Source organism: Capricornis sumatraensis, chromosome 5 (genome assembly GCF_032405125.1).
Source record: "Capricornis sumatraensis isolate serow.1 chromosome 5, serow.2, whole genome shotgun sequence".
NCBI lineage: Eukaryota > Metazoa > Chordata > Mammalia > Artiodactyla > Bovidae > Capricornis > Capricornis sumatraensis.
The window spans coordinates 87545509-87562202 of NC_091073.1; the positions used below are offsets into that span (position 1 = coordinate 87545509).

Consider the following 16694-nt stretch of genomic DNA (forward strand, 5'->3'; position numbering starts at 1 on the left):
CTTCTTAAAGAATCACAAATTGTAGAATTTCAAGAAAGGAATGCTAATGATGAAATTTATATATTAATCTTTAAATAGCTCTTTTGTTATCAAAACTTTCATAAGCCTACTCTCATATCTTTGGCAGGACCACCGACAGAAAATCCACTATGAAAAGTCTTAACTTGATAGGTACATTTGAGATCAAGGATATTTGGATGTCTTTTATTATTTTTCCTGAGAAATTACATGGGGTTGTTATACAGAAAAAATGATAAATAACATTGCCATTTTAATACTGATATAGGTACCAACCATGTTACATAATACTCATGTGTCTGATAATAGAAGAGACAGCAGCTCATAACCTATTGATAAAAATTATATAAAATTAGCATACAATTATCCATACACTTCAAATTTCTGAGCTCCATTAGCTTTATCTTAGCATTTAAGGGAAAAATTATTCTCAAGTCATCCTGAATTGAAGGGGATGCAGCTCATTAACCAGAGATAGCATGATATGAGAAGTGTCCTGAAGCTTATCAGTTCTTGTCCCATTTCTAACACAAAGCTTTTTTCCTTGGTCAAGTAATGGAAATGAGGGAGATGATGTTGGCCTGGACTACAGTGATAACCGTGGTCAAATTCTGTATGTATTTGGAAGCACTTCATACAGGTTTTGCTAACTGATTATATGTGGCCTTTGAAAAAGAAGGAAGTCAAGGATGACAGTAAAACTTTTGACCTGAGAAACATGAAGAATGGAATTACCTGCCTTTAAGTAAGAAAGACAGTGACAGATTGGAATGTCAGGAGAGCACTTGAAACATGTTAAGTTCGAGATGCCTATAGAAGCTATAGACAACTGGATTTACCAGTCTGGAGTTTAGCAGAGGGAACCAGACTAGAACTCCCAAATTTGGCGTTGACACTGTATAGATATGTTAAAGTTTTGGAACTGAATGAGATCAACCCAGAAGGGGATATAGATGGTGGAAGAAATCAAATGGATTCTGGACATATTGTATAGTTAGACTTGAAAGAATTTGCTGTTAAATGTAGGTGTAAAAGGTAAGATTCAAAAATAGCTCCAAGGGTTTGGAGGGAAAAAAATGAAGCTATGGATTGACTGATTCTGAGACTCTCCATTATTGGAGATAAAGAGGAATCAGGGAACTAAACAGTAGGATTGATTAGAAAGGAAGGAATGAAACCAGAGAAGGAAAATGTCTTGGAAACCAAGTGAAGTGTGTTTTGAGTAATAAGCAATTAATTGACTTGGTTTACATGAAAAGTGAGAAATGACCCTTGGGTTTCATGTGATGGAGATCACAGTCAGTCATATTTAAAGTAGTGCTGATTGAGCAAAATTGGAAAACAGAGTAACTATGACAATTGCTTTTAAGTGAGAACAGAGGAAAAAAATTACAGACAGAGATTACAAGATTATAGATAATTCTAAGGCTTTTGCTGTAAATGAGAGAAATGAGGCAATGATTACAGGGGGAGGTGTGGTCAGTTTTTTGTTTTTAGGATGGATACTAGCATGTATTTACGTCAATAATGTCAGCAGAGAGAGAAACTAAAGACATGAGAAAGCAAGAGAAAGGCTGATGAAGCAATACAGAGGATGGGGTTCTAGAAAATAAGAGAAGTGCTGGCCTTTGCTAGAAACATGGACATATCATATGAATAGAAGAGAAGGTAAAATATTTATTTTGGCAAGGTGTAGATAAGTGGATGGGCTTCCCAGGTGACTCAGTGGGAAAAGAATCTGCCTGCCAATGCAGGAACCCCAGGAGACATGGGTTTGATCCTCGAGTCAGGAAGATCCCCCTGGAGTAGGAAATGGCAACCCAGTCCAGTATTCTTGCCAGGATAATTCCATGGACAACAGAGCCTGGTGGACCACAATTCAGAGCATCTCAAAGAGTCAGACACGACTGAGCAACACAGCACAGTGGCGAGATGTCCTGGTAGCCTATAAAGTTGTTTTTCTGATTCTTTTCTCAGTGAATCAAGAAGCCAGGTCATCAGTCAAGAAGTCTGAAGACAGAGAAGATATGAAATATTCAAGGAAAGTGTGAAGTATGAATGGATGAGGGAAATACCTAAGAATGCTGGGAAGTATAATCCATTTCAAGTGAAATCCATTTCAGGGTTTTCATGAACTGAAAATATGAAAAGACATCACAACTGTGTATTTTCCTTTAGTCACGTCCAGTGACTCAGGGCTAGACACATTTAGATAAGAATTTTATTATTTATTTATGCATGTATTTATGTATTTATTTGACATTAAATTTATGTATTTATTTATGTATGTATTTATTTATTGTTGCAGCATGTGCGATCTTTAGTTGCAGCATGCAGGATTTGATTACATGACCAGGTGTCCAGCCTCAGCTCCTTTCATTGGGAATGTAGAGTCTTAGCCACTGGACCACCAAAGAAGTCCCTAGATGGGAGTTTTAAATGTAACTAATGGTTTAGGCAAACAAAAGAAAAGGAATAGGGGCAAACTTATTGTAGGTGTATGCATGGGAGTGATAATCATTAACTGTGGAATTTAATCTAGTTATGTAGGGAAGTGAGAACACAGAGTGGGGTGGTCAAGGCCACTGAAAGGTGGCTGAATTAATGGACTGTAGGTGTAAAGAATTAGAAGGATTTTTGGAGTTTTGTGATGAGTGAGTTGAAATATGAGAGGTGGTGTTCAAAAGTATGTTTGAAATTGGCATTAGGAAGGGATTTCAGTTATTATTAAAGGCTAGTTGTATCATGTGAGTCATGTTGGTGAGAGGCAGGGTGTAGGCTGGAGGCAAGGTCACTGGAGGAGTTTCATCTTCACCAGGAAGAAAGTAAATCTTGGTTCGTAAGAGCTCAAGCCATTAGGTTTATCTTTGAAGGAAAAGGGATTATTTGTAAGGAAGTTGGTAGATTTCTACCCAAAGGCTCTCGATCTAATAGGAAGACTGAGAGTGTTTCAGTTAATCTAAGATCTTGGGGGAAGAATCTGGATTTGAGCAACACTGGGTGCCAAGGCCCTGCGTGTTGCTAGGCAACTGAGAAAAGCCGCTGAGCCTAGTTCTGGTCTTTGGCGCCCTTCCTGTCTGCGACCCACTTCAGGTCTCTGGTCGCTTTGACTCCAGCATTGTCGGGGAGCATCTGGCCAGAGGGTTCTGCGAGCCAGAGGCTCAGGGCCAACAGGTAGGTGGGGCAGTTTAGGAGTTCCAGGACTTCCTGGTCCCACTGAAGGGCTGCCTCCTGAACCGCTGTGAAGAAGCTTTTCACCTTATGGAGAAGGAAGGATGAGCCCCGCTGTTCCTGCTCACCCCTGCTTGTAGGCAGATGGGCCAGTATTGGTCTCTTTGCCCAATCAGGCTACACCCTTCGAGATAAGAATTTAAAGAAACTTCACAGAGCTGCCTCAGTTGGGGATTTAGAGAAGGTGAAGGAGTGTCTTCAGCTCAAGAAGCATGATGTGAACATGCAGGACAGAGAACTCAGGTGACCAGAGTGACTGAAGGGCAGCATGGTGGGGAAGCTGGGGGCCACTGGGCCCTCTAACCAGAATCATGACTTGTCTGGGCTCCCCTACTGCTTGTCACTCCATATTTCCCACAGCAGAGAGGTCTGGTAACCATTGGCAGAGGGTCACACCCCCAACTTTCAGCTTCTTCCCTTTAGAAAGGCTCTTCTGGATATCTGAGGGCATTTGCCTTAATCTCCACTGCTTACTCCACCCTCTCCCCGACCTACAGTTTGTCCCTGTGGCAAATCTTGTCCCTAGCCACTAAGATTTTCCATGTTCCTAACGTACTGATAGAAAAAGAGTAGAGGCAACTTTTCAGAAGAGTAGTTGTTAAGATTTTAAGACTCTGAAAGAGCAAAACTTTTTAATGTAGATCTCCTATGAAAGAAACTTTTTTTTGAGTTATAGAAGATCTTCAAAAAGCTCATCAGCAACCACTTACTGCAAAAACAAAATTAATTTTATAAAGAAATGAAGAAGTCATGTATTTGGCATTAATAACTGAAAATGTGTTCTATATGTGCTTCCCTTAAATCTTGTGGGGGAGTTTTCAGGTCATTGAGTGTGTAAAATATCATGTTTCATCACTATGGTTAGAGGATTTGTGTTAACTTATGGATAGGTTTACGTCCTCTTTTAATAAAATCAGAGTTATCTAATTTATCTGACTTTTATCCTGTACCACTGCTTTGAATTTCTTTACAAGGTCATGAATAACCTCAGCATGACTTTATTCAGTGGTCAATTCTCTGTGTTACTTGGGAGGCATCTCAGCCAAGTCTCTTACTTCCTTATCAATAGTATTTGAAATATTGCATTGTCTTGCAGGACAACTGGTTCACCTGGCATTTGTCCTACTTTTGTGTACAGTTCATTTTAGACTCTTTTGCTGGTTTTGTTCATCTTCCTGACTGGTAAATATTTGAAGCCTCAGACCTTGAAATGATTCTCTTTCTCTTAATCCTCACTTGACTGGTGACAAGAGATTGTATCTGATTTCCCATGCTTCCCAGCATTTTATCTCCAGCTGGGTGTCTCCCTGAACTCTAGACTCAAATATACAAATGCCTACATATCACTTGGATTTCTAATAGACTGTGGTGTGCTTGTAAATGTTTAATAACAAGCTTTTGAGTTGGGGTGGGGGTGAGGAGAAGGAAAGAGAAGCCCTGATTTCAAGCTACAAATGTGATATCAGTTGGCTTGAGTAATTCCTGAGAATTTAACAATCAGCTTGTGAGAACCACTAGCTCCACTCCATCACTGATTTGGGATCTCACATAACCCCATACTGCACTCCTGTTACTTCTCAGATCTGCTCTTCTCTTCCTGTAAATGCCGGATCCTTTCTTTCAGTTGTTTACACTAGAACCCCTAGAGTCATTCTTGACTAATCTCATTCTTTCACATCCTCCATTTCTTTCAACAGGAAATCATGGTTTTACCTTCAAAATAGATCTAAAATCTAGCCGTTTCTTGCCACCTTCACAGTTACCACCCTAATCAAAGCCACTATCATACTTTAACTAGACTTACTGCAGTGGCCTCCCAGGTAGTTTTCTGTCTTCTAACATTTTCAGTTTATTCTCCACATATTAGCCAGAATGATCCTCTAAAGTGTAAGTGAAGTGATGTCTTTCCTAGCCTAAACAACATCCATTGGCTTTTCTTCTCATTGGGGTAAAAGTCAAAGTCCTTCCAAGGCTCATAAGCCCTACACAACATTCACCCCCACTTCTTGTTATCTCTCTGATCTTGCCTCCTACAACTCTCCCTTTCGTTCATCTCCAGTTCCCCTTTGCCTTCTTAATGTTCCACAGAAATGCCAGAGATGTAGTTAGAGCCTTTGGACTTGCTAGTTCCTTTACCTGGGGTACTTTTCCCTCCCAGATCGTCACATGGCCTGGTCTCATTTCCTTCGGGTTTGTCACCGTATCAGTGAAGGCTTCCCTGGCTACACTACCTACAATTGAACCCCTTCTCCATGCTGACATTTTCTGTTCCTCTTCCCTGCCTGATTTTTCCCTTTAGTGCTTAATACTTTCTGTTGTACCTTGTATTTTGTGTCTTTATCACCTACAACCTTGCCTAAGCCATAGTAAGTATTTAATAAATATTTTTGATGAATGAATACATACATATATATCTATGCAGATAAATATAATTTAAAGATATTTACTCAGCAATAAAATGATATCTCATTAATATAAGAAATGAAATTACTGTACATGCAGCAACATGGATGAATCTCAAAAGTGTCATGCTAAGTCAAAGAAATCAGATAATAAAGACTATATATCAAGTGACTTCTTTTCTATGAAATTTTTGAAAGGCAAAAGTATAGCCAAGGAAAGCAAATCAGTAGTTACCAGGTGCTTCATACAGGGACTGGAGGAACGAGATTGATTATAAAGGGATATGAGTGATAGAAATGTTCTTTATCATGTTTACGGTGGCAGATATATGACTATATATTGGTTAAAACTGATAAAATTGTACATTTAAACTTTTTGTAGATTATACCTGAATAAAGCTGAATAAAAAAGTCTCAAACTGTATATTCTATTTGAATATTTGTGTGTGTGTGTGGAAAGACTGAGAATGGGATAAAGTATGAGTGGATACATACTAAACTTAAAATCACTATTTCTGAAGAGTAGATGAGATTTGGGCAGGGAAAGCAGAGAGAGTAAGAATGGTTATGGGAGACTCACTTTGTGCTGTTTAATTTTTTTAAAGTGATTTAGTGGTGGCTGCGCAGGCGCAGGAGGGCCTAGAGGAGTTATCCCCACATTGAAGGTCAAGAAGGGCGGCGGTGAGGAGATACCCCTCATCCAAGGTAAGGAGCAGCAGCTGCGCTTTGCTGGAGCAGCCGTGAAGAGATACCCCACGCCCAAGGTAAGAGAAAGTCAAGTAAGATGGTAGGTGTTGCAAGAGGGCATCAGAGGGCAGACACACTGAAACCATACTCACAGAAAAGTAGTCAATCTAATCACACTAGGACCACAGCCTTGTCTAACTCAATGAAACTAAGCCTTGCCCACGGGGCAACCCAAGACAGGCGGGTCATGGTGGAGAGGACTGACAGAATGTGGTCCACTGGAGAAGGGAATGGCAAACCACTTCAGTTTTCTTGCCTTGAGAACCCCATGAACAGCATGAAAAGGCAAAATGATAGGATACTGAAAGAGGAACTCCCCAGGTCAGTAGGTGCCCAATATGCTACTAGAGATCAGTGGAGAAATAACTCTAGAAAGAATGAAGGGATGAAGCCAAAGCAAAAACAATACCCAGCTGTGGATGTGACTGGTGATAGAAACAAAGTCTGATGCTGTAAAGAGCAGTATTGCATAGGAACCTGGAATGTCAGGTCCATGAATCAAGGCAAATTGGAAGTGGTCAAACAAGAGATGGCAAGAGTGAACATCGACATTCTAGGAATCAGTGAACTAAAATGGACTGAAATGGGTGAATTTAACTCAGATGACCATTATACCTACTACTGCGGGCAGGAACCCCTCAGAAGAAATGGAGTAGCCATCATGGTCAACAAAAGAGTCCAAAATGCAGTACTTGGATGCAATCTCAAAAACAACAGAATGATCTCTGTTCATCTCCAAGGCAAACCATTCAATATCACAGTAATCCAAGTCTATGCCCCAACCAGTAATGCTGAAGAAGCTGAAGTTGAACGGATCTATGAAGATCTATAAGACCTTTTAGAACTGACACCCAAAAAAGATGTCCTTTTCATTATAGGGGACTGGAATGCAAAAGTAGTAAGTCAAGAAACACCTGGAGTAATAGGCAAATTTGGCCTTGGAATGCGGAATGAAGCAGGGAAAAGACTAATAGAGTTTTGCCAAGAAAATGCACTGGTCATAGCAAACACCCTCTTCCAACAACACAAGAGAAGACTCTACACATGGACATCACCAGATGGTCAACACTGAAATCAGATTGATTATATTCTTTGCAGCCAAAGATGGAGAAGCTCTATACAGTCAACAAAAACAAGACCAGGAGCTGACTATGGCTCAGATCATGAACGCCTTATTACCAAATTCAGACTCAAATTGAAGAAAGTAGGGAAAACCGCTAGACCATTCAGGTATGACCTAAATCAAATCCCTTATGATTATACAGTGGAAGTGAGAAATAGATTTAAGGGCCTAGATCTGATAGATAGAGTGCCTGATGAACTATGGAATGAGGTTCATGACATTGTACAGGAGACAGAGATCAAGACCATCCCCATGGAAAAGAAATGCAAAAAAGCAAAATGGCTGTCTGGGGAGTCCTTACAAATGGCTGTGAAAAGAAGAGAGGTGAAAAGCAAAGGAGAAAAGGAAAGATATAAGCATCTGAATGCAGAGTTCCAAAGAATAGCAAGAAGAGATAAGAAAGCCTTCTTCAGCAATCAATGCAAAGAAATAGAGGAAAAGAACAGAATGGGAAAGACTAGAGATCTCTTCAAGAAAATTGCAGATACCAAGGGAACATTTCATGCAAAGATGGGCTCGACAAAGGACAGAAATGGTATGGACCTAACAGAAGAAGAAGATATTAAGAAGAGGTGGCAAGAATACACAGAAGAACTATACAAAAAAGATCTTCACAACTCGGATAATCACGATGGTGTAATCACTCATCTAGAGCCAGACATCCTGGAATGTGAAGTCAAGTGGGCCTTAGAAAGCATCACTACGAACAAAGCTAGTGGAGGTGATGGCATTCCAGTTGAGCTATTTCAAATCCTGAAAGATGATACTGTGAAAGTGCTGCACTCAATATGCCAGCAAATTTGGAAAACTCAGCAGTGGCCACAGGACTGGAAAAGGTCTGTTTTCATTCCAATCCCAAAAAGGCAATGCCAAAAATGCTCAAACTACCGCACAATTGCACTCATCTCACATGCTAGTAAAGTAATGCTCAAAATTCTCCAAACTAGAATTCAGCAATATGTGAACCATGAACTCCCTGATGTTCAAGCTGGTTTTAGAAAAGGCAGAGGAACCAGAGATCAAATTGCCAACATCTGCTGGATCATGGAAAAAGCAAGAGAGTTCCAGAAAAACATCTATTTCTGCTTTCTTGACTATGCCAAAGCCTTTGACTGTGTGGATTACAATAAACTGTGGAAAATTCTGAAAGAGATGGGAATACCAGACCACCTGACCTGCCTCTTGAGAAATCTGTATGCAGGTCAGGAAGCAACAGTTAGAACTGGACATGGAATAACAGACTGGTTCCAAATAGGAAAATGAGTATGTCAAGGCTGTATATCGTCACCCTGCTTATTTAACTTATATGCAGAGTAAATAATGAGAAACGCTTGGCTGGAGGAAGCACAAGCTGCAATCAAGATTGCCAGGAGAAATATCAATAACCTCAGATATGCAGATGACACCACCTTTATGGCAGAAAGTGAAGAACAACTAAAGAGCCTCTTGATAAAAGTGAAAGAGGAGAGTGACAAAGTTGGCTTAAAGCTCAACATTCAGAAAACAAAGGTCATGGCACCTGGTCCCATCACTTCATGGGAAATAGATGGGGAAACAGTGGAAGCAGTGTCAGATTTTATTTTTTGGGGCTCCAAAATCACTGCAGATGATGACGGTAGCCATGAAATTAAAAGACGCTTACTCCTTGGAAGAAAACTTATGACTAACCTAGATAGCATATTCAAAAGCAGAGATATTACTTTGCCGACTAAGGTCCGTCTAGTCAAGACTATGGTTTTTCCTGTGGTCATGTATGGATGTGATATTTGGACTGTGAAGAAGGCTGAGCGCTGAGGAATTGATGCTTTTGAGCTGTGGTGTTGGAGAAGACTCTTGAGAGTCCCTTGGCCTGCAAGGAGATCCAACCAGTCCTTTCTGAAGGAGATCAGCCCTGGGATTTCTTTGGAAGAAATGATGCTAAAGCTGAAACTCCAGTACTTTGGGCACCTCATGCGAAGAGTTGGCTCATTGGAAAAGACTCTGATGCTGGGAGGGATTGGGGGCAGGAGGAGAAGGGGACGACAGAGGATGAGATGGCTGGATGGCATCACTGACTCGATGGATGTGTCTGGGTGAACTCCAGGAGTTGGTGATGGACAGGGAGGCCTAGCGTGCTGTGATTCATGGGGTCGCAAAGAGTCGGGCACTACTGAGTGACTGAACTGAACTGATGTAATGCTGCATAAACTCATTTTAGAAGCATTATGCTAAAGGTCTCTGATGCCTCATGTAGGTATATGTACATCTAAATAATGGCCTTAGGATATAAAATTCTATATGTTTTCTAGTAAACATAATGATACTAAAAGTGGAAGTTTATGGTTAGGAGAGAACAAGAGAAACACCTTGACAGTTAATGAGCAGGTTGTTCTGAAGGCCATAGTAGCCCAGTAGGAAGAACATTTTTTGGGGAATAAAATTCTGAATTTGTGGCCTGTCCTGCATTTGTGTGACCTTGACCCTAAATCTCATCTTGTCAAATCAGAATTATTACTAGGTAAGTATTTTTTAAACCAAGATATGCAAGCCCTTTTGCAAACTATTTCTTACTAAACCAGAAGAGCTCCTTATTAATGTCCTTTGTTTATTTGGCTTATATTTATGTTTTTGTTTTAAAAGTAATGTACCTAATAAGTATGAAAATGAATGGAAGATGTCTAATATCTCTCCCAGCAATAAAATTAAATTACCTTCTGTGTTTTTTTTTTTTTTAAATAAAAAGTCCCTCAGATCTGTAGATAGCCTGGTAAGTGAAGGCTCAATTCCAAATGAACACTTTCTACCATACTACTCAAACCCAGATTAGAGCTAAAGTGCTGGTTTACAGTTGAAAGTAGTGATCCAGTGTCAGGTAGCTTCCTTGGTTACTTCTTCACTCACCCTGAATTCTAAGTTATCATCAAGAGCCCAAGTCAGTTGATAAGGGGGGTGTTCTCATGATGTCCTAATTTAAGACAGCAGCTGTGTTCTGGTCTTGCACCCTTTGTAGCAGGCAGCACTTCTCTTCAGTCTCCAGAATAGTGACTCTTCATATCCATCTGAGTCGCTCCTTTTGCTAAAGTTCAGTTAAAGATTTCTGGGATCTGATAATTCTTCATTTGGCCACAATCTCTGCTGACAATTCTTTCACTGGTATATGAGAGGAGAGACTGGGAGGAAACAAAACTTGAATCAAACAGTAGGATACCAGCTTGCCTAAAACCCTAGAAACCAGCACTATGCCTTGCAGGGCTTTAAATTTTTTGTAAGTACCATGAGTTAAAAGGTAACAATATAAATCAGAGTCTTCACTTTGCAATATGGTACACTAATAAAAGTTGTGTATTTTTGAGAAATGGAATAATACACTTAGTTTTAAAGTGTGTCGCTATTTGTAAATACATGTTCTACATTCAGCTATTTCAAAAAATGTGGTTTTGACATTGGGTGAAAAAGCACTGCCTCTTGAGAAATCTGTATGCATGTCAGGAAGCAACAGTTAGAACTTGACAACAGACTGGTTTCAAATAGGAAAAGGAGTACGTCAAGGCTGTATATTGTCACCCTGCTTATTTAACTTCTATGCAGAGTACATCATGAGAAATGCTGGACTGGAAGAAACACAAGCTGGAATCAAGATTGCCAGGAGAAATATCAATAACCTCAGATATGCAGATGACACCACCCTTATGGCAGAAAGTGAAGAGGAACTAAAAAGCCTCTTGATGAAAGTGAAAGAGGAGAGTGACAAAGTTGGCTTAAAGCTCAACATTCAGAAAATGAAGATCATGGCATCTGGTCCCATCACTTCATGGGAAAGAGATGGGGAAACAGTGGAAACAGTGTCAGATTTTATTTTGGGGGGGCTCCAAAATCACTGCAGATGGTGATTGCAGCCATGAAATTAAAAGACGCTTATTCCTTGGAAGAAAAGTTATGACCAACCTAGATAGCATATTCAAAAGCAGAGACGTTACTTTGCCAAAAAAGGTCCGTCTAGTCAAGGCTATAGTTTTTCCAGTAGTCATGTATGGATGTGAGAGTTGTACTGTGAAGAAGGCTGAGCACCGAAGAATTGATGCTTTTGAACTGTGGTGTTGGAGAAGACTCTTGAGAGCCCCTTGGCCTGCAAGGAGATCCAACCAGTCCTTTCTGAAGGGAGATCAGCCCTGGGATTTCTTTGGAAGGAATGATGCTAAAGCTGAAACTCCAGTACTTTGGCCACCTCATGCGAAGAGTTGACTCACTGGAAAAGACTCTGATGCTGGGAGGGATTGGGGGCAGGAGGATAAGGGGACTACAGAGGATGAGATGGCTGGATGGCATCACTGACTCGATGGATGTGAGTCTGAGTGAACTCCAGGAGTTGGTGATGGACAGGGAGGCCTAGCGTGCTGTGATTCATGGGGTCGCAAAGAGTCAGACACAATTGAGCGACTGAAATGAACTGAACTGAAAAAGCATTGATATTGTAGAAGCTCTTGTATGTGTACACATTTGGTAAATGATCATTACTTGCTGCATATTTCAATATTTCATATTCTTAATTCTCTGAAATTAAGACTAGTTAATCTAAAACTTAAAATGAAATGGAGGCAATCTGTATATTCTTGAGACTTTTTGTCTTTTTAAGCCAGGATGACTCATTTGAAAGGATGCAAAATATTCTGGGTAAAAATCTTTTTAAGACTATTTTGAAGGTTGAGTAATGTTATAACCTATGTAAAGTTTCATGCCTACTCAGAATAAATTAGTCTTGCTTTCAAATTTTGTGTAAAAGACCACAGGACTATATATCTCTCAATACTTCCTTAAGAAACTGAAGCTTTAATAGCTATTTTATTTTATTGACTCTGTGGTTGATTTCCTGTGTTCCTTGGGGCATATAGATGCGCTCTGAGATCTTTATAAAAATTTCATTGTCATGTAGGATTTAAACTTAAATTGGAAGAGTGAAATATTCAGCAGGCATGCATCAGCTACTTTTGGAAAACCTACTGGGAAAACCCAAATGCCATTTACTTTCTCTCAGAGAAAGAGAAATTGGTATTGTTTTTGCTTGTTTTCATGAAAAAGGGAAACCAGAGCTGGAGAGGTAGACCTAAAGATTGAGTAAAAACCACCTAAGTTCCTTGAGACTAAATTTTTGAGATAGGTGTAACAGTAGGTGAAAGAGACAGATCAATATATTTGTTAAGATTTGCTATGCTATCACAAGGAGTTATTTTAGGTCAGCTTAAAGCCTTTTGGCCCTATATATTTGGGTTGAAGACTGGAGAAATTTCCTATTACATAAGAAAGTTTACGTTTAAGCCAAATTATGGATGTCAACAAAAAGGCTGATCAGTGCCTTCCCTGTTTTGGAATTTCTGAGAAATCAAATTAGTTATCAGAAGTTTGTTTGGTAAGGATGGAATCACAGCAAACAAGGTAGATCATTTTGAGGGATATTTTCATCTAGATCATGATGTCTGAGGAATCATTTTTGTTCTACACAAAAACAAAGTAATCCTTTCCAATGACTGGGTAATGTGGGTTCCTTAAATTCACATTTTCTTTACCATGGAGGATGTTAATCATGAATAACTTCTGGTTTCAGTCTATCACCTAGCTGACCATCCTCTTTCTGATTATAGTCTTTCTTCAGATAGGATAATATAATCGGTTAGGTTTCTGTTCTTTTGTATTATACTTAGTCTTGCCTTCCAGAGATTATATTCAGATAACTTTGATTGGAGTTTGTGTGTTTTCAAATTGTTCAAAATTATTTTTATATGTTTTTTATTTTCTCCCATAAATGGTAAATTATATCATCATCTATAGATTTTATATCTAACTCTTTGGAAGTTACCTTATTTTCAAGTCCTTATGGGCTACCTTTTGCTCCTCTTAGTATAAATAACAGTACTGTTTAGGTACGATCTGTAAAGTACTTTTGAGAATCTAAAATAAACTGGAAAATGGCATCTAAAATCTTTTGTTTAGGACCTGAGCTATCTAGATATAGATTTTATATTATAAAATTATCTTTGCTGCTGCTGCCAAGTTGCTTCATTCGTGTCCGACTCTGTGTGACCCCATAGATGGCAGCCCACCCAGCTCCCCCATCCCGGGGATTCTCCAGGCAAGAACACTGGAGTGGGTTGCCATTTCCTTCTCCCATGCATGATAGTGAAAAGTAAAAGTGAAGTCACTCAGTTGTGTCCGACTCTTTGCGACCCTATGGACTACAGCCTATCAGGCTACTCCGTCCATGGGATTTTCCAGGCAAGAGTACTGGAATGGGGTGCCATCGCCTTCTCTGAAAATTATCTTTAAGTAAGGATATAATGATATCACCTTCACAAATAAATGAAAGTTTATTGAGGTCCAGTTCAGGCTAAAAACTACAAAGTTTAAAAGGAGTCGTTAGTACCTGTTATGTTATACTTCATGAATATGTGCTCGATTTCTTGGAGGCTACATAGAATATGGCTCTTTGAGAAGAAAAAAAAATTTTAATAATTAAAACTTAGGCTGAGATCTACAACTTAAAGAGAGCCCTTAGGCTTTTCACCTTTGTGTTCACTTCTTAGAGCAAACATCAACTTTAATAGCTGAGCGAAGAGAAATACACACAACTTAGGTGTAGCATGCTGTGGAACAAGGGTTCCAAGCATAGGCAATGTCCCTTCTCCCTATTAGCTGGAACATGTATCTTAGGTTTTGGAGATCATTTCTAGATTTTTTTGGATATCTAATTTTATCATTCTTTTCAAGGCTTAGACTCACTTTGGTTTTTGAAAAAAGCTTTTTTTTTTTTTTAACATAAATAAATTCTCTTGGAAGTGAAACCAGTTAAATAAGTATCTTCAGGGCATTTACATAGCCCTTTTAATTCAGTAAAAATTAATTATAATTAATATGAATTTGGTGTAAATATAAGTAAGCATATGAAGCAAATCAGTCAGCTCAGTTGCTAAGTCAAGTTCAATTCTTTGTGACGTCATGGACCCCTTACCAGGCCTCCTTGTCAATCACCAACTCCTGGAGCTTGCCCAAGCTCATGTAAATCAAGTTGGTGATGCCATTCAACCATCTCATTCTCTGTTGTCCCCTTCTTCTCCTGCCTTCAGTCTTTCCCAGCATCAGGGTCTTTTCTAGTGAGTCATCTGAATGTATATGAAGCAAATACCTTAACAACATATGATCTGGCATGTTCTTTGGCATAGTAGGTAACTTCTCAAACTAAGCCTTATCTCTAACTTGTGCTTCATTATGTTGATACAGAACACCTTTGCACCTGGCCTTTGCTAATGGATATTCAAATACTGTCTCTCTTTTAACTGAAAAACAGTGCAAAGTAAATGTCTGGGATGGTGAAAACAGATCTCCATTGACTAAGGTGTGTTGATTTTTCCTTTTTAATTGAATTGCATTTGAGTTCTTCTAGTTAACCTTTGTTATATTTCATATTTTAAAACATAGTATTAAATATTAGTTTAATATATCAGATCCTAAGTAGTAAATTGGTTAGCCATCTATTATTTTTGTGTTGACAGGCAGTACCATGTGACAAGGAGAGTTGTGCCACTATTCTTCTAGAACACAGTGCAGACCCCAATCTGGTGGATTTGGATGGCAACACTGCTCTTCATTATGTTGCCTGTTGTCAAAGTGTCTCACTAGCTGCAAAACTGCTGAAACACGAAGCTAACCTTGAGGCTCAAAATAAGGTAGCCTTCTATTAAAAATGATACCTGATGTTTTAGAAAGCAGTGAAAGAAGATATTCATTTATATCTTATATTGGTTAATTGGATAATAACTTGGATAATTTATATTGGTTGAGACATATGTTATATAAAGTATGAATTTTACAAAATGAAATTAGGGAGAAGTAGAGAATGAGATTATCAAATACTAAGTTTTCTTTTTATACAAAACTTTCTCTATTTCATTTTAGATTATAATCCTGACCTCCAAAACAACATTATGTTTAACAATTAAAATTGTTCAAAGGACCACATCAAATGAGAAATACTTGATTTCACTATAAATGAACATTGATTAGAAATCATAAAGACTATATCTTTTTCTATTTTATTTATATACTCATGAATAATTATAAGAATAGAGTAAAATTAGAAAGGCACTTGTTATACTAAAAGTAATCCAAGTCCCCTATTAAGATATTATGGAAAATTGATGAGCATACCTTTTTAAGCTTCCTAACACTTTAGTTCACTGATATTTTATCCTCATGACAGGCCAAAATAAGTGCCAGCCTTAGAAGTTTAAATGAAACCCTAGGAAACCAACTGTGTATTGTGAATTAATGTTTTGTAATATTTATATATATTCAAGGTGCTCATTAATTAAATGTTCCATACTGCTCTTGCCCACAATTTGAATTAAGCCTGAAGTAGAAACTTTAATTTTATTTTTTAACTGGTTAGCAATATTTTATGTTTTTATTATTTCATTTATTTGTGTGTGTGTGTGTTAGTAGCACAGTTGTGTCTGACTCTTTGTGGCCCCATGGACTGTAGCCCACCAGGCTCCTCTGTCCATGGAATTCTCCAGGCAAGAATACTAGAGTGGGTTGCCATGCCCTCTTCCAGGGGATCTTTCCAACCCACGGATCAAGCCCACATATTTTACATCTCCTGCATTGGCAGGCAGGTTTTTGAGTGCTAGTGCTTCTTGAGAAGCCCCGGCATATGTATTTATAAATATGTACACGTATGTGTGTGTTAGTCCCTCAGCTGTGTCTGACTCTTTGCAACCCATACACTGTAGCCCACCAGACTCCTCTGTCCATGTATATATTCCTTTTTAGATTCTTTTTCATTTAAGCTTTTCATTATAAGATATGACAGAGGTTTCTCATAAGCACACTAATTTTTAAAATTGAACTTGAATCTAAAAGGCAGGTAATGTTGGTACAGTATTTAAAGTAATCATTTTGAAATATTTTTTCCAGGATGGGTTTACTCCACTTCTACTTGCTATTACTGAAAATAATGCAGAAATGGTAGAATTTCTTTTGAAGAGTGGGGCAGATATGAATGCTTCAGATAAGAATCAAAGGTATAATTAATGTTAAGTAAGATCATATAACCATAGTTGTCTAATAGGAATACACACACCCACACATACACCCACACACACACACACACACGTGTGTGTGTGTGTTAAATGCTAGGTATTCAT

The 16694-nt window shown here is 38.7% G+C and overlaps 1 protein-coding gene across 1 annotated transcript in view; it reads left to right on the forward strand.

Moving 5' to 3' along the window:
- Positions 1 to 573: 573 nt before the first annotated feature.
- The window catches only part of ANKRD7 (ankyrin repeat domain 7), a 30528-nt gene continuing 14407 nt past the window's right edge, over positions 574 to 16694 (forward strand). Inside the window, exons 1-5 of the mRNA XM_068972416.1 lie at positions 574 to 631; positions 3366 to 3492; positions 14770 to 14884; positions 15042 to 15215; positions 16465 to 16571. Of these exons, the coding sequence (XP_068828517.1) occupies positions 574 to 631; positions 3366 to 3492; positions 14770 to 14884; positions 15042 to 15215; positions 16465 to 16571 (581 nt within the window). The remainder of the gene's footprint in view (positions 632 to 3365; positions 3493 to 14769; positions 14885 to 15041; positions 15216 to 16464; positions 16572 to 16694) is intronic.